The sequence below is a fragment of the Hyla sarda genome, chromosome 3 (genome assembly GCF_029499605.1).
Source record: "Hyla sarda isolate aHylSar1 chromosome 3, aHylSar1.hap1, whole genome shotgun sequence".
Classification (NCBI taxonomy): Eukaryota; Metazoa; Chordata; class Amphibia; order Anura; family Hylidae; genus Hyla; species Hyla sarda.
The window spans coordinates 324,629,544-324,654,689 of NC_079191.1; the positions used below are offsets into that span (position 1 = coordinate 324,629,544).

At 41.6% G+C, this 25,146-nt stretch overlaps 1 protein-coding gene across 2 annotated transcripts in view; it reads left to right on the forward strand.

Annotated features, from left to right (window-relative positions):
* IGF2R (insulin like growth factor 2 receptor) overlaps positions 1-21,657 on the forward strand; it is a 138,730-nt gene extending 117,073 nt beyond the window's left edge. For both annotated transcript variants that reach the window (XM_056567238.1, XM_056567239.1), the window contains 7 exons: positions 7,575-7,689; positions 8,536-8,679; positions 9,616-9,797; positions 12,537-12,723; positions 12,906-13,058; positions 16,102-16,171; positions 19,217-21,657. In XM_056567238.1, the coding sequence (XP_056423213.1) occupies positions 7,575-7,689; positions 8,536-8,679; positions 9,616-9,797; positions 12,537-12,723; positions 12,906-13,058; positions 16,102-16,171; positions 19,217-19,603 (1,238 nt within the window). In that variant the 3' untranslated portion in view covers positions 19,604-21,657. The remainder of the gene's footprint in view (positions 1-7,574; positions 7,690-8,535; positions 8,680-9,615; positions 9,798-12,536; positions 12,724-12,905; positions 13,059-16,101; positions 16,172-19,216) is intronic.
* The last annotated feature ends 3,489 nt before the right edge of the window (positions 21,658-25,146 follow it).

Below are 25,146 nucleotides of genomic sequence, written 5' to 3' on the forward strand. Positions count from 1 at the left end.
AGCCTTAATACCCCACAGGTGTTTCACGACTTTTGCATGTGTAAAAAAAAAATTTTTTTTTCACTAAAATGTTGTTTTTCCCCCAAATGTCACATTTTTTGAAGGATTAATAGCAGAAAAGACCACCCAAAATTTGTAACCCCATCTCTTCTGAGTATGGAGGTACCCCATAAGTGGACCTGAAGTGAACAGCGGACGAACTACAATGCTCGGAAGAGAAGGCTTCATATTTGGCTTTTTGAGAGCAAATTTTGCTCGGGGGGGGCGGGGGGCGGCATGTCGCATTTAGGAAGCCCTATGGTGCCAGGACAGCAAAAAAAAAAAAAAAACACATGGCATACTATTTTGGAAACTAGACCCCTCACAGAATGTAATGAGGGGTACAGTGAGCATTTACCCCCCACTGGTGTCTGACAGATCTTTGGAACAGTGGGCTGTGCAAAATTTTTCATTTTCATGGACCACTGTTCCAAAGATCCGTCAGACACCTGTGGGGTGTAAATTCTCACTGCACCGCTTATTACATTCCGTGAGGGGTGTAGTTTCCAAAATGGGGTCACATGTGGGTGTGTTATTTTTTTTGCATTTGTCAGAACTGCTGTAACAATCAGCCACCCCTGTGCAAATCACCTCAAATGTACATGGCGCACTCTCCCTTCTGTGCCTTGTTGTGCGCCCCCAGAGCACTTTGCGCCCACATATGGGGTATCTCCGTACTCGGGAGAAATTGCGTTACAAATTTTGGGGGGCGTTTTTCCCTTTTACCACCTTTTGAAAATGAAAATGTTAATTTTTTTACACTAGCATGCTGGTGTAGACCCCAACTGTTCCTTTTCATAAGGGGTAAAAGGAGAAAAAGCCCCCCAAAATCTGTTAGGCAATTTCTTCCAAGTACGGCGATACCCCATATGTGACCCTATACTGTTTCCTTGAAATATGACAGGGCTCCAAAGCGAGAAAGCCATGCGCATTTGAGGCCTGAATTAGGGACTTGCATAGGGGTGGACATAGGGGTATTCTATGCCAGTGATTCCCAAACAGGGTGCCTCCAGCTGTTGTAAAACTCCCAGCATGCTTGGACAGTCAATTGCTGTCCAGAAATGCTGGGAGTTTTTGTTTTGCAACAGCTGGAGGCTCTATCTTAGAAACACTGCCGTACAATACGTTTTTCATTTTTATTGGGGAAGGGGGGTGGTAGGGGGGGCAGTGTACGTGTGTATATGTAGTGTTTTACTCTTTATTTTATGTTAGTGTACTGTAGTGTTTTTAGGGTACATTCACACTGGTTGCAGATTACACTGAGTCTCTCGCTAGGAGTTTCGCAGCTCAAACTTGAAGCGGGGAACTCACTGTAATCTGCCGCCAGTGTGAATGTAGCCTGTACATTCACACGGTAGGGGGGTCAAAACTACAACTCCCAGCATGCACTGACAGACCATGCATGCTGGGAGTTGTAGTTTTGCAACAGCTGGAGGCACACTGTTTGGAAAACCTTGAGTTAGGTTCTATGACCTAACTCAGTATTTTCCAACCAGTGTGCCTCCAGCTGTTTCAAAACTATGACTCCCAGCATGTACTGATTGCGGGAGGGAATGCTGGGAGATGTAGTTATGCAATGGCTGGAGGCCGCAAGTACAACTCCCAGCATGCCAAGACAGCCTTATGTTGTTCCGGAATGCTGGGAGTTGTAGTTTTGCAAGATTTAGAGGGGTTCAGGTTGTAAATCACTGTCCAGCGGTCTCTAAACTGTAGCCCTCCACATGTTGCAAAACTACAACTCGCAGCATGCCCAGACAGCAAACTGCTGTCTGGGCATGCTGGGAGTTGTAGTTTTGCAACATCTGGAGGGCCACGGTTTAGAGACCACTGTAAACTGTGGCCCTCCGGATGTTGCTAGGCAAAAACTCATGTGGCAGGACCCGGATGAATTGCTGCTGCTGCCACCGCACGTGGGGGATCCCTGCATGGAGGATCGCGCTCCGGGATCCAGGTAAGGGACCTTCGGCGCCGGTCCCTGGACAGTTCCCCTGTTTTGCCCGGACACCGATAGGTGGGCAAAGCGGGGGAACCGAACTTTAAACCCCCCTCCCCCCGTCTGCTAACGGTCGGTCGCTCGGCCGACCAATAGCAGGGATAGGAGGGGTGGCACCATCCTATCCCTTCAGGGGGATCGAGGGTGTCTCGGACACCCCCGATCCCTCTTATTTTCCGGGTCACCAGTGACCTGTATGACCCGGAATCAAGCAGATCGCAGGTCTGAATTGACCTGCGATCTGCGGCCATGGGGGGATTCTCAGGACCCCCCTCGGCGATGAGACGGGATGCCTGCTGTTAGATAACAGCAGTCATCCCAGCCCGATCACCACTACCGGTGACGCGGCGCTCCCGGAACCCCGCGACGTACATGTACGTCGCCGCGCGCCAAGTGACACTTCGCGGCTCCGTTCATGTACGTCGCTCGTTGTGAAGGGGTTAATGGAGCAGGGGCTTGGCACATGCTCCATTCATTGTATATGGGAGCGCCACATGTGCCCTATACTTTGGTTTCTCATGTGCTCCCATAGTCAATAAATGGAGCATGTACCCTACTCTCTATTAAGCAGAGATAGTAAAGTCCCTGTTCTTGAGATCACAGGGATCTTAGGGGTCATGTACCCCCTACGAGCAGATACGTATACTCTATCCTGTGAATATATTTTTAAGGACTGGAATACCACTTTAAAATGTTACTGTCATTTATATTAACTTTTGACATTTGGCACAGACTTGTCAAAAGTTATCTAGGGTTATTTCCCTTGCTTCATGTGCTATCCAACTAAATACAGGAGACCTACTCCATTATACTTTATGGAACCTGTCTCAAACCACCCTCACAGTATCCAGCCTCTGTTGAGTGCTTGCATACTTAGAGATCAACCCTTTTCTTTCTGTTTGTGTAGCTGTGTTGTTTTAGGCAGTCTTTAGGTCACATTTGGTCTTTCCTACATACGGTAACCTGTAAGGGTACCAAAGTATGTAGATCACATGGTCAGTGTCACAAGTTAAATAATATTTCTCACACAGCCACGTAGACTGAAAAAATGTATAACTATAAGATCACAAAATTTTAAGAATATATATATATATATATATATTTTTTTTTTTAAAGTTTTTTAGTTATTTTAATATAGTAAAATAAAAGCTATATAAATTGTATGACGTTGTAATTGTATTGACCCATAGAATATTGATAATGCCATTTTTATTGTATAGTACACTGCATAAAAACAAAATCCCCCAAAATTGAAATATATCATTTATTTTATTTTTTTCACCTTACACAATTTTTTTTTTTATAGTTTATGGTAAAATAAAAGGTGTCGCTACAAAATAGGTTCAAGCAAAAACTAACTGAGGGTAGGCTAACACCCCTCTGTCTGATGGGACAGGAGAGAGCACAGACGAGTCCTATCAGACAGGAGAGAGCACAGAGGAGTCCTATCAGACAGGAGAGAGCACAGAGGAGTGCCATCAGACAGGAGAGAGCACAGAGGAGTGCTATCAGACAGGAGAGAACACAGGGGAGTCCTATCCAACAGGAGAGAGCACAGGGGAGTCCTATCAGACAGGAGAGAGCACAGAGGAGTGCCATCAGACAGGAGAGAGCACAGAGGAGTGCCATCAGACAGGAGAGAGCACAGAGGAGTGCCATCAGACAGGAGAGAGCACAGAGGAGTGCCATCAAACAGGAGAGAGCACAGAGGAGTGCTATCAGACAGGAGAGAGCACAGAGAAGTGCTATCAGACAGGAGAGAGCACAGAGAAGTGCTAGCCCCCCTCACTTACTGGACTTTGTCTTTGCTTCAGCTTGGACAAAGCCATGATTTTATAAGCCATGATTTCTATAAAAAGGAAATAATTTTCTTATAAAGTATCTTAGAAAGATTAATGTTTTACCAAGATGTACAACATATAAATAGCTTTTGCATCTGACAGTGCCCATTTAAAAAATCCTCTACACATGTCTGAGAAAGGTGTTGTGGCCTCTAAAACGTTGCAACTGACTTGTAACATGCAATCATACACTCCTGTGACATTTCTATTTGCATTGGAACAAAGGATATTAAAGGAGATGTCCGGCGCAGAATTTTTCTATTCTGTCCTGCCCGGGCTGCAAAAAAAGACAAAACAAACATTCACTTACTTCCATATGTTCTCCCGGAGCTCCACAACAGCTGATCGGTCGGCTGGGCTGTCTGCTTCCTACTTCCTTTAGTCCGGTACGTCACAAGGCGCTTCAGCCTATCACCAGCCGCAGCGATGTCCTGCCTCGGCCGGTGATAGGCTGAAGCCCCGTGTGATGTACCGGGCTATCACCGGCCGAGGCAGGACATCGCTGCGGCCGGTGATGGGCTGAAGCGCCTTGTGACGTACCGGACTAAAGGAAGTAGGAAGCAGACAGCCCGGCCGACTGATCAGCTGTTGTGGAGCTCTGGGAGAACATATGGAGGTAAGTGAAAGTTTGTTTTGTCTTTTTTTTGCAGCCCTGGCAGGACGGAATAGAAAAAGTCTGCATCGGACATCTCCTTTAAGGACTCTATACCTTGGCGTTCAATTTGACTCTGTGCTTTTTATTCACAAGATTGATGTATTTGTAAAATTTGTATGTAAATATACTGCTCAGAAAAATAAGGGGAACACTGAAACAACACAATGTAACTCCAAGTCAATCACACTTCTGTGAAATCACACTGTCCACTCAGGAAGCAACACTGATTGAGAATCAATTGCACATGATGTTGTGCAAAATGGAACAGACAACAGGTGGAAATTATAGGCAATTAGCCAGACACCCCCAATAAAGGAGTGACTCTGCAGTGGTGACCACAGACCACTTCTCAGTTCATATGCTTCCTGACTGATGTTTTGGTCACTTATGATGTCGTTGCTTTCACTCTAGTGGTAGCATGAGACTGAGTCTACAACCCACACAAGTGGTTCAGGTAGTGCAGCTCATCCAGGTTGGCACATCAATGCGTGCTGTGGAAAGAAGGTTTGCTGTGTCTGTCAGTGTAGTTTCCAGAGCATGGGGGCGCTACCAGGAGACAGGCCAGTACATCAGAAGATGTGGAGGAGGCTGTAGGAGGGCAACAACCCTGCAGCAGGACCACTACCTCTGCCTTTGTGCAAGGAGGAGCACTGCCAGAGCCCTGCAAAATTACATCCAGCAGGCCACAAATGTGCATGTGTCCACTCAAACGGTCAGAAACAGACTCCATAAGGGTGGTATGTGGGCCCAACATCCACAGGTGGGGGTTGTGCTTACAGCCCAACACCGTGCAGGGCATTTGGCATTTGCCAGAGAACACAAAGATTGGCAGATTCACCGCTGGCACCCTGTGCTCTTCACAGATGAAAGCAGGTTCACACTTAGCACATGTGACAGACGTGACAGAGTCTGGAGGAGCAGTGATAAACGTTTTGCTGCCTGCAGCATCCTCCAGCATGACCGGTTTGGCGGTGGGTCAGTAATGGTGTGTGGTGGCATTTCTTTGAGGGGGCCGCACAGCCCTCCATGTGCTTGCCAGAGGTAGCCTGACTGCCATTAGGTACTGAGATGAGATCCTCAGACCCCTTGTGAGACCATATGCTGGTGCGGTTGGCCCTGGGTTCCTCCTAATGCAAGACAATGCTAGACCTTATGTGCCTGGAGCGTGTCAGCAGTTGCAAGAGGAAGGCATTAATGCTATGGACTGGCCCGCCCGTTTCCCAGACCTGAATCCGATTGAGCACATCTAGGAAATGATGTCTCTCTCCATCCACCAACGCCACGTTGTCCAGGAGTTGGCGGATGCTTTAGTCCAGGTCTGGGAGGACATCCCTCAGGAGACCATCCGCCACCTCATCAGGAGCATGCCCAGGCGTTGTAGGGAGGTCATACGGGCACATGGAGGCCACACACACTACTGAGACTCATTTTGACTTGTTTTAAGGACATTACATCAACGTTGGATCAGCCTGTAGTGTGGTTTTCCACTTTGATTTTGAGTGTGACTCCATATCCAGACCTCCGTGGGTTGATAAATTTGATTTCCATTGATAATTTTTGTGTGATTTTGTTGTCAGCTCATTCAACTATGTAAAGACGAAAGTATTTCAAACGATTAGTTCATTCTTTCAGATCTAGGATGTGTTATCTTAGTGTGTTATTTTTTTGGAGCAGTGTACTTCATGAATTGCCTATATAAAGTGAATTAGCAAAGACACAATATACCCCGTTTTTTTGTAGCAAGTGTGAACAGAACCCAAGTACACCTAATTGGCTCAAACTTAAAGTACAACATTCATTGATATTGTACCCCCAGACTAATACCATGATAGTATAGACGATAAGAATTGAAATGCAGCCACACCTTTGGCTGCTCTTTATCAGCCAGAAAATAGTTTTTATTGTGCGGACAGCAAAAGTCGGATAGGCGTGACCGGGGGTTCACAATGCCCCACCTCAGCCATGCCAATCCCCTGTAAGTGAGCGCTGGGACTGCTGTATGATTGATTGACACACAGGTCCCCAGCCCAAGCGGCCCTAATTTTTATTATGTGTGAGACAGCGTGACTCCACTGAGGCTTTACATAAAATGCGCTCCTTTTATAATATACAATGCCCTTACTCCTCTTCTTTCTTCTCTGGATGCAGGAGAAGGGCTGCTTCTACTTTTACCAGAGGCAGAGAGAAAGCACTCACTCATGTTGTCTGCCACCAGTTCTGTGCGCCTTTGCAGTGCAAGATGCAGGGAGCGAGCGAGCTCTCTGCCTCTAGTGAAAGCAGAAGCAGCGTGTCTCCCGCACCCAGAGAAAAAGAGTACGGGTACTGTATATTATAAAGGTGCACATATTATGTAAAGCCTCAGAGGATTCACACTAGCCCGCACATCATAAAAATCAGGGCTTCTTGCGCTGGGGACCTGTGTGGGTGATGGGCAAACCCCCGGCCACACCTATCCAACTGTTGCTTTCCACACAATAAAACTATTTTCTGGCTGATAAAGTGTGATAAAGAGCAGCCAAAGGTAAAGTTGCATTGAAATTGTTATCTACACTATCGTTGTATTAGTCTGAGGGGGTACAATATCAATGACAATTGCGCTTTAAAGGCGACGTATCATACTAAAAAAAAATTATCCTGTGGATAGGGGATAAGTTTTAGATAACTTGGGTCAGACTGCTGGGGCCCCACACAATCTCCTGTCCTGAGCCCCGGTTCTCCCCGGGAGCAGCGCATCATGACCCCTGCATCATGACCCCTTCATACATCTCTATGGGAGGGCCCTTCGGCAATCTTCGGCACTCCCAAAGAGAGATATGGAGGGATAAGTTTTTTAGTATGATACTTCCCTTTTTAAGGCTGTGTTCACATCACACAATGTGAACATGTTGAGCTATACAGAGGCATACATCAGGAAATACTCCTGACATATACCACCCATGTAGAACATTAGCATGATCTGCAGTTATATAAAGGGAGCTGCTTTTCATGCAAGCTCTATTAGTCAGTGAATATAATACTTATCAATGACTTCTCTTCTATCCACTAGATAAAGCCATTTCAGTCACCTATTCAAATGGAGACGAGTGCAGAAAAGACCAAAAATTCTCAACTACTATAAATCTAATATGTAACACTATAACTAGCAAGCCTGTGTTACAAAGGTAAGTAGTACATGACATGATAAAATGTTCATAGATTTGACTACTTTGTCTACAGAGCCAGTGGACACAAATCTCCCCAGTCCCTTGTGAGGCAACAACCAGCCCTGCAATATGTAGGTTGAGAAGCCCATCTACCAGACCCCCTTTCAGATATCACCTCTAGATTAAAGCAGTCATGTGCCAAGATTTTGTGAGTAGGAGGCTTAGCTCACCAATATATTTGACCAAAACAAGCTTAACTATTAATTGTTAATAAATTGTAATTACAATTAAAAAAAAAATGAGTAATGTTAAATTCATGTAGTCCCAAATAGATGTGGATTGATATGCGAGCCCCATATCTCTGATATTAACTAGTCTTATTGTGTCCTCCTTTGGAAAATGTTGACAAAAGATACAAGAATTTGCAATGGCGATACTTTGCATAATGCAGGTTCAATGTGGTACTTGTAGTTGGAGCCTTCTTATTAGCGCTTTAAATGCATTAATACAGTTTTATGCAAAATTTCCAGTCCTCCTGGCAAAGGTAACCCCACCCACATGATAGGGAATAACTATCTGACCGTTGGGGGACGCTATTCTCCTGCTAGAATTAAGAAGTCTATGTAAGCCCCATTCTCAAGACTCCAGGGGGCCACAGTGTTCAGACCCCCTGCCATCACATAAATATCCCCTATCCTCTTAGTAGAGGATACATTTGTTAAATGGAAAACCCCTTTAATAAAATAACCAGGCAACTCTTGCGCTACATATTGCATTCAATGGATCCTGCCATAATTATTTTGACCCACTGATATCTACTTATTATGGGCAGCATCTTTACCAGTATCTTATCTATTATTATAGGTTTGATTCACAGGCTTGTCGCTATTACATTCAGTGGGAGACACGAGCAGCATGTGCTGTTATTCCAGAAGAAGTTACAATGACAAATGGAATAATCCATTTAGAAAATGGTATAAACATTGATTTAACCAGGATCTACATCAAGTAAGTGCAACATTTCCAACACAATTGAATGCAGTCTATTACTCTCAGTTATCCACATTTTTAGATTGAGTAACTATAATCTGGGATGTGAGATCAATAAGAGACAAGTCTGCCACCAAAAATAATGGTGCACAAGACGGAAATTTTGATCAAATGAAAAGTGTCCCAGAATTTTCATATAATCTACCAGGATCCTGATCAAGGTCAAGTCTACATCTGGATGCACCATACTTTCGTGTCAAAGAAGGACAATTTCTTTGTAGGATGCAATTATTGTCTTTCTGCAAAGATTAGAAAATCCCAAAGATGGGGTCAGTGGAAAAATCATGTTAAACCCTGTTCTCGGTGATCTGCACTTGGCATGTATGCTGTGAAAAGTTCCTGGTATACATGCCTACAATATTTATAAGCTCTCTCTTTACTTCACAGATGCCAAAAGAATGCCAGTTTGGCTGGTAAATGTCCATGTACTCAAAAAATTGATTAGTACGATATTCCATAGAAAGGTGTACAGTATACAATTGTATACTGCCTGTTTTGTTTTTTGTTTTTTTTCCACAATGAGCCAAAAGACGACGAACTCTGCGGCATGCCTGTACGGCCTTCTGTCAGGGATATATGTGGGAAGCTTTTCCTGGTGTGTACGCCAAAAGAAGAGCAATAGCAAGTTAACAGGGGTCAGTTGTTAGTAGAGGCAATCTTTTACAGTCTCCTTCCCTAGTGGTGCATCATCTGTTCATTTATTCTACCATTAGACCTGAATTTATAGGATGTTATGGTTTGCTTTTGCTGTGTTTAAAAAATATGAAAGTCAAAATATATATAAATAAATAAATGTAATGTAATAAAAAAAAATAAAAAACATGCTAACAGATATTCACATATTATAGACAGCATTTAACATCGAAAAATCTAAATGTTTCCCCCCCCCCACAGATCATACACTGCTGGTGGTGATAAAAGGACTAAGGATCAGTATTTATATGAAATTCAGCTATCTGGAAAAGAGAACTCTACTCACCAGAAATGTAACAAAGCAAGCATATGCCAAGTCAAGACTACTGGAGACTTTACTAGAGCTGTTGGCTCTCCCGGAAATGCCAAATATTACCTTGACGGTGAGAAAAGGTTTCCTTTTATATTTCAAGAGCCAGGCTAGGATAGAAGTAGAACTTAATTATTTTCTGTTTAGTCGTGCAATAGAACAAAAATCTGGCACCACATAGGACACCTTTTCTCTGCTAGATAACTGCAAAAGTCCAACAGAAGAGAAATGTACAATCGGCACTCACCAATAGCAGAACTTTTCTTCTTTATTCTAAATAATAGTGCATAGTACAACCTAACGGAATAACTCAGATGGCTGGACCTTTCAGGTCAGCAGTTCTGTGCATCTGTGCACTTCCTCTATCCGTCTGCTACAGTAAGTGCACATAGACACACAAACAGCTGTCAGGAACGGCCCTGCCATCTGTAGACCAAAGGTTCACATTAGCACACAGCAAAGACAACACACTTGGAAACTGCCCTTTACTGAAGCCTCTACTGATCTCCTGACTGCTAAATTCAAAGGCAATTTCTACCTATTGATTCTTTTGTATCTCTCTGCTGCATTTGACACTGTAGATCACCAACTCCTCCTTACTATGCCTGCTTCATTGGTCTTAAGTGCACTATAGAGACCTAAAAAGACAAGAGGCAGCGTTTGCAATTAAATTATGCTCACCAGAGTTGGTTATGCTTAGAGCATAACATCTATATCAGCTCATCAAATAGCGGGTCAGCAGCCTTGGAGCACCCGATCATCCAGGGAAGTCGGCAGGCAATATTAGACTTTGATAGGGAAAAAAAAATGTCTCCAAACAGTTGCTTCTCCCAATAAAAGCTTTGCTTTATTCCATTAAAGTAGGCATAAAAGATTAAAAAGCACTTTCAACGCGTTTCTAGCTCGTCTTGATAAAGAGCTCGGTCCGAGCTAGAAACGCGTTGAAAGTGCTTTTTAATCTTTTATGCCTACTTTAATGGAATAAAGCAAAGCTTTTATTGGGAGAACCTGTTTGGAGACATTTTTTTTTTCCTATCCAATTCTATCATTGGTCTTAAGGACTCTGCTGTCCCCTGGTTTTCTTTTTTACCTCTCTTACAGCTCCTTTAGTGTATTATTTGCCTGCACTACTACTTCCCCTCTTGCTGTTGGGGTTCCTCCAGGATCTGTCCTGGGCCCTCAACTATTTTCTCTCTACACAGGCCCTATTGAACAAACTATTAGCAGATTTGGCTTTCAGCTGATGACGCACATCTAGATACCCCCATGATCTTAACCCTACATTCCTACAAATCCTCAGTGACTGCCTCTCCGCTAACCTACCTGAACCTGATATTTTCATCTGTGTGGTACTGCCAATATTTAGTTCCAATAGGGCAGTGTTTTCCAATTAGTGTGCCTCCAGGTGTTGCAAAACTACAACTCCCAGCATGCCCTGACAGCCAAAGGCTGCCCAGGCATGCTGAGGGCTGTAGTTATGCAACAACTGGAGACACACTGTTTGGAAAACACTGCCCTATGGGAACTAAAAAATTGTGAGCAAAAAAAAAAGTAAAAACAAAAAGTTAATAAATGTTAAGAAGCCCCTCCCCCTAATAAAAGTTTAAATTGCCTCCCTTTTTAAATAAAATAATGTACATAAACGTACGTGGTATTGCCGCGTGCGTAAATGTCAGAACTATTAAAATATAACATTAATGAAATTGTATGGTCAATGGTGTAAACGTTAAAAAAAAATAAAAATAAACCAGGAGAGGGTGGAGACTACACTATTCCAGGCACATGAAATGCAGAGAAGGAATTAAGCTCATTTCTCCCCATTTCATATCCAATCCCCTCCATTTTGTGTTCAGTCAATCAACATGAAATTGGGCGAGTTGTTTTTATGAAATAGAGGGATTGGACATTAAATAGGGGGGATTTCACCATTTGTTTATTATATCGAAATCGCAATATTTACCTCCATAAGCGCAATCGCACATTTTTCCCATATCTTTCAGCCCTAATGTCCACCATATTTAGCCATAAACAATTTATCCGTCGGGCCAGGAGTGGTTACATCTGCCCATCCTAGGCAGTACAACCAGGGGTTAGGTTACGCCAGTCCGCCAGAATCCTTACCCCCTGCAGTGTCTCTAACTAAATCCTAGCATACCAGCCACCCTATACGAGCTGGCATTGTATTCTTTGAAAGTATACCATCGCAATCCACACCAGAGAATTTTGCTGAATATACAATAATTGGGGCATCAGCACCATCTTTACCAGATTAGCACTGCCAACCACTGACCAGATCAAGTTGCACCAGACAGATACTTTTTTAGAACTCTTATCCAGGAGAGGCAATAAATTATTGGAGACAAAGTCATGAAAAGAGCTGGTCGCCTGTATTCAGAGATACTTAAAACTAGTGACCAGCTCTATATGGGACTCCTCAACCTGAGGGACCGGAGGTAGTGGGTCCAGGGGCATGAGGACCAACGGTCCTAGTTTCTCTTTTTATTTAACTCTGAGAGACAGTTACATAGAGAAAGTAACTTCCACTTCACACGCAAACCCACGTGTGAAACTCCTGGTGATAATGGGGGAAAAGGAGCCCCTCAGTAAGAGGGGGGAGCTGGATGGCTCTTGAGCCTCACCCTGCTAATGCCCCTTATCAAATAAAATGTATGGCTGGAGGGCCACGTTATGTATGCATGTCTTTTTTACTTTTAATAAATAGTATAAAACATCTTCAGTAATCACTGTGATTGTTCTATTTTCCATTTTAAATATTTTTTATCATTACGTTACTTTTTTAAATGTTTTACAGATGATGATTTGGATGTAGTTTTCACCTCAAGCTCACAGTGTGGTAAAGACAGAACCAAAAATGCCACTTCTTCCATATTGTTGCGTTGCAGCCCATCCCATGGGGAGGGACAACCAGAATTCCTTCATGAAACGGCGGACTGTCAGTATGTGTTCACCTGGCACACCTCTGCTGTTTGCCCACTGGTGTAAGTTATAGTGCGCAGCTGGGAATAGTCCCAGTTCTGCCCTAACCATTAGGTGTCTATGTCTCTGTCATGTTAATATTGTAGCATCCCACTTGCTGCTTCCTTCCTTTTTAAAGCAGAATGTTAATGTTAAATGACATTCTACATTTATTATATGACTTGTATATTGTTGTTTTCCACAGCCCGAAAGATGATGATGATGGCAAACCTGTTAATGGTAATTCATACCAAGGCCTGTCTGGTAGGAGCCAAGCTGTGGGGGCCATTCTTAGTATTCTTCTGGTGATTCTTGTTGCTTGTTTAGTTGTGCTGTTATTGTACAAGAAAGAGAGAAGGTAAGCAGCTCAGATTTTTTTTTTAATAATTTCATAGTCTTAAAAGAGAGGCCAGAAACATGTCTCCAGATATATGGTGCATTAGGGAAGTTTTCAGACCCTTTCAGCTTTTTTACCATTTTGTTACTTTGCTGCCCTGTGCTAAAATAAAAAGAAATAAAGTGTTAAAAATCTTTATTAATTTATTGAAAATAATAAACTAAAATATTGCATTGCCATTAGTATTCAGACCCTTTATGCTATGAATTAGGCTATTAGAATCCCGCCTGGAAATTCCGCAGCAGCAGAGTCCCATTGATTTCGATGGAATTTTGCTGCGCTGTTCACATAGCAGAATTTCCGTACCAGAAATGTGCACGGAAAATCAACTTCTGGTGTCTGCAGAAAGAATATGCATGTCTATTCTTTCTGCAGTCAATGCAGGGAGCAGTTCAAGCTGGCTTGTTATGCCGGTTCTCCGCATTCAGGGGAATGTCCGCATGGAGATTTCCTATGTGGACATTCCCTCGTGTGAACTTAGCCTCACTCAGTTAAGGCCCTTTGGTAGAAGCCTCCAGTCTTCTTGGGTATGATGCTTTGTACACATGGATTTGGGGTTTTGCTCCCATTCTTCTCTGCAGATCCTCTTAAGCTCTGTCAGGATAAATCGGGACAGTCAGTGGACAGACCTTTTCAGGTCTTTCCAGAGATGTTTGCTTGGGTTCAGGTCAAGACTCTGGTTGGGCTTCTCAATGGCATTCACAGAGGTGTCAATAAGCCGCTCCTGTGTTGTCTTGGCTGTTACACAGTTGAGACGGTTGGGAAAAAAAAGTCCCTCTAGTTCAACCAAGGAGGTAAAGGGGAAGCGGTATGGGTGAATGAAGGGAAAGGGATTCAATATTTTGAAGAGGAAGGAATTCTTGTTGAAGGGTCAACCCCCAGTCTGAGGTCCAGAGTACTCTGGATTAGGTTTTCCTTAACACTGGCCACTCTTCCTGCCTCAGCTGCTAAAATACACCTTAACAGCATAATGCTTTTACCGCCATGCTTCACTGTAGGTATGGTATTCGGCAGGCCTGGTTTCCTCCAGACAAGATACCTGTCATCCAAGCGCATTTTGCTGTTCTCAAAGTCTTTCCCATTTGCACACAGGATTTGGGTCTCAGTCAGAGTGATTATTAGGTTCTTGGCCACCTCTTAAACCAAAGCCCTTCTTGACCAATTATTTAGGTTGGTGGGGTTGTCAGTTTTAGGAAGAATACTGGTGTTCCAAACCCCTTTTGTTTAAGAACTGTGGAGGCTACTCTTGGAAACTTTGTCTCTACACAATCCTGTCTGAGCTCTACAGGCAGTTTTTTGCTTTTTGATCTAATATGCATTTTCAGCTGTGAGACCTTATATAGACAGGGGTGTGTCTTTCCAAATCTTGTCTAATCAACTGAATTTACCACAGGTGACTTCAAATAAGGTGTAGAAACCTCTCCAAGATGGCCAAGAGAAATAGGAGGCATCAGAGTTCCAAAATTCAGATGTCATAGCAAAGGGCCTGAATACTTTTGTCCATTCAAGAATGTGAAAACTTTTTTCACATGTCATTATGGGGTATTAATGGAGAAGTATCATGCTAAAAAACTTAAGCCAAACACCCCCCCGTGATCTCCTGAAGGGGGCCCTGGCTCTCTCTGGGAACAGCACATCACGACCCCCACACGAAGCGGCGGCCAACTCGTTCCCTCCATCTATGGGAAAGCCGAGGATAGCCGAACGGCTATCCTGCAGAGATGCATAAAGGAGGCGTGTCGGCTCCGCTTTGTGCGGGGGTCTGGTGGGGAAAAAAAATAGATTTTTTTTTTTACCCCAAGGCCTCAACGTGAAAAAGTGAAATTGTCTGAAAATTTTCCAAATGTATTGTATAATAATTTCTATGAAATTAAGATAAAAGGAGAATCAAGGCGGAGGATCTGCAGGGTGACCAAAAATTTAGCTGTGTGAGAGTTTATATGGATGACCATTATCGCTGCTAGATATCTAACTTCTTTCTCATGGAGAGTGTCGGACCTCTCCTATGACAAGTTTGCTATACACTTCAGGGGCACATATACCATGTGTGCAGCCTATGTAGCTGCAAAGGGGCCCATTTCTACCTTATATTTCCCTAATGCCTATATATTACCCAGAGGGCTATGCTTATTCCCATTTTATGTCTTACTCTTATTCCATGTTCACATGGCAGAAAATGTGCAGAATGACCGCTAAAAAGTACAGGCGAACATTCCACACATTTACTTGATGCGGCAACACTAGGACTGCTTGGATACTGCATTCTCCACAGATGGCAATTCATTTCCAAGCAGAGTCCGCAGAAGTATTGAACAGGTTCAATGTTTCTGCAGATGCTGTATTCAGAAATTTTGCAGTGTGCACAGTGCAGCAGAATCCCATTGAAATCAATGGGACTCAGATGCAGCGGAATTTCTGAGCACAGTGCTCTGAAATTGTGCCAGGGAACATAGCCTTACTGGTAGATTGGCACACAGGTGACGTTTTTTTTTTATTTTTATTTTTTTTAAGTGAAATTAATGAGGTGATCTATGGCTGCTGGCAGTTGAAAAACAAGGATTGTATATATTGTTTTTGCACTGGGGCCTCTGTTTTCAGCGATTGAAACTCGCACACAAACGGGTCCACAGAATTTATACTGTGATATACTGTGTGTATGATACCAGTAAACCGGGTTTCCATTCATTCTTCCAGCGCCAAGATCTATTGGAAAAGATTTTTTTTAAATTTTGATGTAAAGGGAAAGTAAGGGAGTAGCAACCAGTTACATTTCCAGCTATGAAACCTGATTGGTTGCTGTTAGCAATTGATCCACATTTCTTTAAACCATTTTTGCTAAAGCTTCCACAGTCAAAGGTTCCTCTGTAACCTTCAAACAAACTACATGGAGCCCGGTAATTGTTAATCTGTCTCTCTGCTGATTTACAGTTGGCTTACTTATTTTCCTAACAATTCTGGTGATTCAGTTTATAATTTACATGTTGACAACTTTGTTTATTTTAAGGGAAACTGTTATGTACAAGCTAACCAACTGCTGCCGGAGAAGTTCCAGTGTGTCTTACAAATATACGAAGGTAGACATTGCTTTCTATGGAAATCTGGAGATTCAAGTGCCTGATCTGTTTGTGTGCTAAATGTTTGCTAAATGTGTCTTTACATAAAGCACTTTTGTGACACCAGCCTAATATTTAATGGCAACTGCATGAATGAAAAACCATGTATGGTTTTGGGCTGCAGCTTTTAAAGGGAATCTGTCAGCTGTACATCTTGCCCAGAGCTGCAAACGTGGACAGATAGCTGATAGGGAAATAAAACAAATAATACTAGTCTCATAGCATGGCATTTCGTTTAACCCCTTATGGACCAGGCCAATTTTCGTTGTTGTATTTTCGTTTTTTCCTCCTCACCCTTTAAAGGGGTATTCTGCCCCTAGACATCTTATCCCTATCTAAAGGATAGGGGATAATATGTCAGATCACCGCGGTCCCGCTGCTGGGGAGCCCTGGGATCCCCGCTGCGGCACCCCCTGTTGCTCAGTGCGTAATGACGGGCGATACGGGGGACGGAGCAGCGTGATGTCATGGCTCCGCCCCTCGTGACATCAGGGCCCGTCCCCTTAATGCAAGTCTATCGGAGGGGGCGTGACGACCGCCACTCCCCCTCCCATAGACTTGTATTGAAAGGGGCGGGCCGTGACGTCACGAGGGGCGAAGCCGTGACGTAACTATGCTCCGCCCCCTGTACTGCCCGTCATTACGTGCAAAACGAACTCGCTCTGTGCTGTAATGAGAGCGCGGTGCCGCAGCTGGGATCCCAGGGCTCCCCAGCAGCGGGACCGCGGCGATCTGACATCTTATTCCCTATCCTTTGGATAGGGGATAAGATGTCTAGGGGTGGTGTACCCCTTTAATCACTCCATAATTTAACACATCATTTTTTCATCTACGCAGCCATATAAGGGCTTATTTTATGCAGGACCAATTGTACTTTATAATGTCTTTGTTCATTTTACCATAACATATGCTCCAAAAAGGAAAAAAAAAATATTTGTGAAGTGAAGTAAAAAAATTTCTTTTGCAAATGTTATTTTTTTTTTTTTTTTACACCATTCATTGTGCAGTTAAACTAACATGGTCGACACGATCAAAACAATACCCAATTTGTAAAGTTTGCATCATGTTTTATTTATTTTTAAAAAATTCTAAACGTTTTAGAATTGTTTTTTTTTTTTATTGCCATTTTGTGTTTACCAGGCTCTGAGGGCTCATTTGTTGTGCCGTCTTCTGTACTTTTTATCAGTACCATTGTTGTATTGATCACTTTTTATTAAATTTTTTCTGGAGTATGTTGTGATAAAAAAAAGCTATTCTGGGGTTGTTTACGCCATTCACCGTACGGTATAAATAATGTTATATTTGAACAGTTTGGACAATTACGCACGAGGCGATATCAAATATGTTTGTTTTTATTATGTTTACATATTTTTATATGGAATTTGGGAAAAGGGGGGTGATTTAAACTTTTAATATGGAAAAGGTTAATGTATGTGGGTTAAACCTTTATTAGAAAATATTTTTTTTTTTATTTTTTTTTTTATACACTTAATGCTTCCCTTAGGGGACTTTTAGAAGGAACCATTAGATTCCTCATACAGATCAATGCAGTTCCATAGAACTGCATTGATCTGTGTGCTCTGCGTTCGATTGATAAGTGTGTAATGGTAAATGCAGAAAATCTTCAGCTCACCTCTCCTTGGTCTTTTTTTTTGTATAGGGGGAAAAAAAAGCTTTATGTACTTTCGGTCCCCACAGCTCCCTATTAGTTCCTTCTGGTCCCCTGATCTCCAATATTCTTCCTGCTTCCAAGATAAGATCTCAGTGCAGGACCTGCTGGCTCAGACAATTACTGGTCGAGACAAGAGAGCGCTGTGCCCAGTGATTGGCTGAGCTTTCAGGTCCTTCCCTGAGCTCTCCTTTTGAAAGAAAAAAGGAAATCAGGTACATGAAGGTATTCATTTTTTTTTTTTTTTTTTTTTATGGCTAGCAAAAAATGTATTTTGTCAGAAGCATGATGTACTCCTTTTTAGGGGATTTTCAGCTTCTAAATGTAAGGCTGTGTTCACACCAAATTTTTGCAATTCAGTTCCCGTATCAGGTTTTTGATGAAAAACAGATTCCTCAAAACCGGACTAAACTGTATCATAACGTGTGTACAAGTTTTAAAACCATATACGATTTTCAAAATGATGTCCAGTTGCATCCGTTTAGGAGAAAAACTGTGTAAGTTTTCAACTTTTCACTCAATTCTATATAAAGTTTCACTTGTTTGATTGAAATTCCAAGAAAAAAAACTGTGCACAGTCAAAAACCGTATGGAACCGTACGCACATACAGTCCTGTACAGTTCCCATTGACTCCCATGTTAAAAAAAAATGTAAATGAAAAAAAAAAAAAGTATATGGTATAATATGGTTTTTCACCCGGACCAAAAACCGTGGTAGGCTACTGTTTTTGGTACGGGAAAAAAACCGACAAAGCCGTACAAAAACGGACGCAACCGGATGAATCGTTTGGCATACGATTTTCAATACAGTTTCGTATGGTTTTCAAAGTGAAAACATATACAGGAGCTGTATTGCAAAAACGTGGTGTGAACCCAGCCTGAGTAGGAAATTTCACATTCCCTCACCAGAAGTATGGTAAGAAATTGAAACAAACAGAATATTAGAAAGTTGCTATGCTGCAGTAGCTGTTAGAATGTATTAGTGTAGAGTCTAGGTTGTTATATCCTATAAAGCGTTGCCTAGACTGGATAGAGTTCTTGTAAGTAGAACTATGTATGTACTGGATTACAGTCTGTGAAAGTAAAAAACGTTCTCTTTAATTGACAACAAACTGATATCTTGTAAAGGGTGATGCATTAAAACACTATTAGAAACTTGTAAAATGTTTCATCTACACAATGATTAAAATCTATCTGTAACTGGAATCCTCCTTTAATAACATAGATACACAATTACATAACCCTAAAATTCTACTAAGAACTTCTATACTCGTGTTATGGCCTCCTGTTCAGTTTTTCAGTTATCTTAACTTGCGTCTTTGGTTTACATTATTCAGATCAACACAGAAGAAGAAGTGGACAATGAAACGGAGTGGCTCATGGAAGAAGTATCTGCCAACCATGGAAAATCACTCCATGAAAATGGTCACGTTAGGAGCGTTAAAGCTGGAGCCTTCACCTCACTTCACGTTGATGATCTTGACAGTGAAGACGAGGTCTTGACTGTCCCTGAAGTCAGAATACAGTCTGCAAGAAACAAACAGAAGAATTTAAACCGGTCTTTAGGCCAGTATGCTTCTGGAAGTGATGAGAACATAATAGGTGTAGCTAACGGTGGACAAGAACAGGCCGGAAAATCCAGATCTGGTCTATATAAAAAGGAGGACAAGCCTACTATAACATCTTTTCATGATGACAGTGATGAGGACTTGCTTAATGTCTAGTGCAACTCTGCAATCTTAACCCCTCCTCCTAATTGTGCCTAAAATGAAATAGTTTGAAGGGACAATGCTGTTGCAACCAAATATGCGTAACTTTTTTTTTTTTTTACCTTTTATAGGTTGAAATAAAATCAATACATGGGAAGACGGGGATTATTTTTTATTCTCTGTTTACAGCAATGATGGAATTTTGTTGAATTTCTGCTCTAGAGACTTTAAGGAAGCTTTATGTGCAGTATTTTGTTTTAAGAATCCCTGCACTAAATGGTAAATAGTTGGAATATCCTTTCTTACTACGGGAGCTGGCATCTTCTTGTATTATGTAAATTGTTCTTCGCAATCAATAAAGTCAGAAGATACAAGCAATTTCCATTTCTATTGGATCCTCTGACTCTGCCATCACAATCCAAGTTTGACTACTTATTTATTCACTTGAACTACAACTCAGGTTGGCTGAATAAAGCATTATACTATTCCTGCCGGCAGGGTGTTAAATCCATAAAGGGACTGATCAAGAAGTGCACTCCCAGTTGTAATATTTACTGATACCATCGCGTTAAATCCAGACGATGATTTTGTGTGTTAATAATCTCTTAGGTTTAAGTGGTGAATTCTGAAGAAGTATTTCTTATATCCGTATATGTACATATATGCTGCTGTCCTGTGCATGGTGTCCAATGGAAATAATAAAGTATTACAGTGTGTCAATAGGAAACAATCATTAAACTTGCACCAGGAAGATCTTTACGAGGCATAAAATTACTTGTATTGATGCCATCAGATTAGAATTTTTTTTTTAATGCCAGTCAGTGAACCCATTTATATTCATAAAGTGATTCCCTACAGATGTCTTAATGTCCCCCATGGACTTAAGCGGTAGAGTTTGGACATCTTTCATTGTTAGTGTTTCCTAATGATAAAATGATCATGGAGTATTCTGCAGCCAGTGATCTGTGGTACTAAGCAGTGTTCAGTATACCTGTAGTGCCAACATAAGGGAAATAAGGCATACACTGTGCACATTACAACTAATGCAGGCACTTAGAGATATGCTTTTTGTATTTTATCCTTATGGATGAGGGTGCTAAACAGAAAACCCCCTCAGCTTTCCCTAGGGTATTGGAACATGGGTTTTGTAAACTTGACCACTCCTTTAAATAGGCAGTCATGTGCAGATTACAACACACCAAAACTGTTTGTATGCCATGTGTAACTGCACTACATCCATAATGTCAAGAACGTCTCATTACAAAAACATACTTTCCCTCGTATTGAGTTCTTTCTCATTTTGCATTTTTTCTTCTTCTTTCTACTATTGCTTCTAGATTTTTGTAGAGCTCTACTCTGCTCTGTGGCTGCATTCAAATCAGAAAAGTAGCCTAGATTTGGACTGGTATGCCTACATAGACTGTGTTGTACCTGTGCTTGGTCCATCGAGTTTAGTAGACCAACCGCAATGTAAAAGTGACTCCATTTTCAAGCATGCACTGTTATTTTGTGATACTCAAAAGCGCAGCCTTCTGTGTTGTAGAGTGGATAAAATGTACCGTAGTAACTAGTAGACTCTGCTTGGTCTGTTGAACTCAATGGAGCTTGCAGGTATATCCCAGACATACACTTCTTTTCAGATGTGAACAAATCCAAAGTCAATCTTGAAAATGAGCTTTTTATGGTAAGTGGCTGATCTAGCAAATTGTCTATTCTTATAGCCATCCTTCAGTGATATGTAAAAGACACTGGGTATATCGTTGTACATGTACGTAAGGCTAAGTTCACCTTTTAATTTATGCGCGGTACAGTTATTTCTGCCATCTTTTAATAAGCTGGTATGCAATATTGTCATTTTTTTCCCAAAATTTAATGGGGACTTCCAGTTGTATGTATATGAAGTTTAATTATTGTATAATTAAGTGATGCAACTTTTTAATCTACTTTGTTTTTTTCTCTTTTAGTTCTATTCTTTTCTTCATACTATTACTGATTGCACATTTTTTTAGGTTGAAAATCTGTAGAATAAGAATCTCCTATGCACATAATGAACAGCATAGGTGTAAGCATGAACTAACTTTACTATTTACTGACCGCAAACAGATTTTGGAATCAAGGTTCAAAACACAAAGTAAATAAGGAAGTTACTGCATGACTTGTAATTTTACACTAAATCAGCTTAATTTGCATAAAACCAGAAAGCCCCAGATGGACATATGTGGCACATAGGTACGTTGTTTATTTAACATGATTGTAAAGTGGGCTGCAGCATTATTTATTATTAAGTTTGAACAAGAAATGGTACTGTGCTTTATAACACTGTAACGTTTGGTCGAATGAGGGCAGGTACTGCTTGAAGTCATAGCTTCTTTTCGTAAAGGTGAATTGAGATACACAAGAGCAGTCATATTCTAATAAGTAACATGGCTGTTATAGAGCTGCTTAAGAGTAAATACTCTGCATTATTCATTGTGGAATCCTGACTACAGGCATTTCTTTTTTGTCTAATCTTCTACCCAGTTTTGTATCTTCTGATTTCTTTGGGTTGATTGGTACAATGGACTTTTTCAATTTTTGATCCACTTGTAATATAAAAGTATTGAGCAAATTAATTAAAACATAATTTAAACCAAAGCAAAAACAAGTGTCTGTAACTTCTTTATGTGTGATTCAGTATGAAGATGTTGTTTACTTGTTAGAGTGCAGAGCAGATCATCAAAGTACAGTTATTCTCTCACATAGTCTTGTCAATGCTATTTTCCCTTAACCCCTTAAGGACGCAGGACGTAAATGTACGTCCTGGTGAGGTGGTACTTAGCGCACCAGGACGTACATTTACGTCCTAAGCATAACCGCGGGCATCGGAGCGATGCCCGTGTCATGCGCGGCTGATCCCGGCTGCTGATCGCAGCCAGGGACCCGCCGGCAATGGCCGACGCCCGCGATCTCGCGGGCGTCCGCCATTAACCCCTCAGGTGCCGGGATCAATACAGATCCCGGCATCTGCGGCAGTTCGCGATTAAAATGAACGATCGGATCCCCCGCAGCGCTGCTGCGGGGATCCGATCATTCATAACGCCGCACGGAGGTCCCCTCTCCTTCCTCCGTGCGGCTCCCGGCGTCTCCTGCTCTGGTCTGTGATCGAGCAGACCAGAGCAGGAGATGACCGATATTACGATCTGTTCTATGTCCTATACATAGAACAGATCAGTATTAGCAATCATGGTATTGCTATGAATAGTCCCCTATGGGGACTATTCAAGTGTAAAAAAAAATGTAAAAGTAAAAGTAAAAAAAAAGTGAAAAATCCCCTCCCCCAATAAAAAAGTAAAACGTCCGTTTTTTCCTATTTTACCCCCAAAAAGCGTAAAAAACATTTTTTATAGACATATTTGGTATCGCCACGTGCGTAAATGTCCGAACTATTAAAATAAAATGTTAATGATCCCGTACGGTGAACGGCGTGAACGAAAAAAAATTTAAAAAGTCCAAAATTCCTACTTTTTTAATACATTTTATTAAAAAAAAAATTATAAAAAATGTATTAAAAGTTTTTTATATGCAAATGTGGTATAAAAAAAGTACAGATCATGGCGCAAAAAATGAGCCCCCATACCGCCGCTTATACGGAAAAATAAAAAAGTTATAGGTCATCAAAATAAAGGGATTATAAACGTACTAATTTGGTTAAAAAGTTTGTGATTTATTTTAAGCGCAACAATAATATAAAAGTATATAATAATGGGTATCATTTTAATCGTATTGACCCTCAGAATAAAGAACACATGTCATTTTTACCAGAAATTGTACGGCGTGAAAACAAAACCTTCCAAAATTAGCAAAATTGCGTTTTTCGTTTTAATTTCCCCACAAAAATAGTGTTTTTTGGTTGCGCCATACATTTTATGATATAATGAGTGATGTCATTACAAAGGACAACTGGTCGCGCAAAAAACAAGCCCTCATACTAGTCTGTGGATGAAAATATAAAAGAGTTATGATTTTTAGAAGGCGAGGAGGAAAAAATAAAAACGTAAAAATTAAATTGTCTGAGTCCTTAAGGCCTAAATGGGCTGAGTCCTTAAGGGGTTAAAGGGGTGCTCTGGTGGAAAACTTGTATTTTATTTTTCTTAAATCAACTGGTGCCAGAAAGTTAAACAGATTTATAAATTACTTCTATTAAAAAAAATCTTAATCCTTCCAGTACTTATTAGCTGCTGAATACTACAAAGGAAATTATTTTCTTTTTGGAACACAGCTCTCTGGACTGTTCTTAAAATGGACAGAGATGTCAGCAGAGAGCACTGTGCTCGTGATGTCAGCAGAGTAGTAGAAAATCCCCATAGCAAACATATGCTGCTCTGGACAGTTCCTAAAATGGACAGCGATGTCAGCAGAGAGCTCTGTGTTCCAAAAAGAAAAGAGTTTAGTAGTAGTATTAAGCATCTAATAAATACTGGAAGGATTAAGATTTTTTTAATAGAAGTAATTTACAAATCTGTTTTACTTTCTGGCACCCGTTGGTTTAAAAAAAAAAAAAAAAAAGTCTTCCACCGGAGTACCCCTTTAAAGCAAGTTAGTATCATCCTCAGGTTTACTATTCACCTACAGACTACTACTCTTGTCTTACATTTTGACATAAAGGGATTAGCTTTCAGTCAAGGAGGCAAGGTTGCAAGATAAGATATGTCTGGCTGTGGCATGTGGTGCGCTTAGTTCCACCTCCTTGACTGTTGAGAAATAAAAAGGTGATTTTAAGTTTTGGTAATGACAGTCCGCTCCAGGACAGATACAGTTTGCTTTTATATCCTAGCAGCTAGCCAACAGTATCTGCAGCCCTTACCAGCAAATAGAGCTGACAGCTTCCCTCTGAGGCTATGTTTGCATGGGCGAATTTCTGAGCAGTATTCCGTGGTTGATTTCAATGGAATTCTGCCATACTGTGCACACGGTGGAAATCCCAATTCTTCCATCTGCAGAAACAGTTCAGTGTTTCTGAAGATTTTGCTCAGAAATGCGTTGCCACTTATAAAGACGGTGCACTTCCCAGTGGAACATTCTGCCCATTTGCTTAATTCCGCAGCATTAGGACCACTCAGAAGTGCATAGTCTTCATTCCGCCTATTTTCTGCCATGTAAACATTGTCTGAGGGCATGTCCATACACAGTTTTTTAAAAAGCTGTGCAGAGAAAAAAGTGGTGCAGTTGCCAATAGCAACCAATCAGATTACTATTTTTATTTTTCTGAGGCCTTTTTTAAAATGAAAGAAGGAATCTTCCCTGCAGGACAGGTTTTAATTAATCTTCTCCTCCCCCCCATATGTGTTTAACCTTAAGGACATAGGGCGTATGGATACGCCCATGGGAATTCCGGTCCTTGCCGCTCAATTCAGAAATGCGATGTTCTGCTATTCCGGGCTGATCGGGTCTCTGGTGACCTGATCGCCCGGAAAATAGGGAGGATCGGAGCTGTCAGTGACAGCCCCGATCATCCTGAGGAATAGGAGCGAGATTGCAGCGCTGCGATCTCCTCCTATCCCCTGCCATTAGTCAGAAAT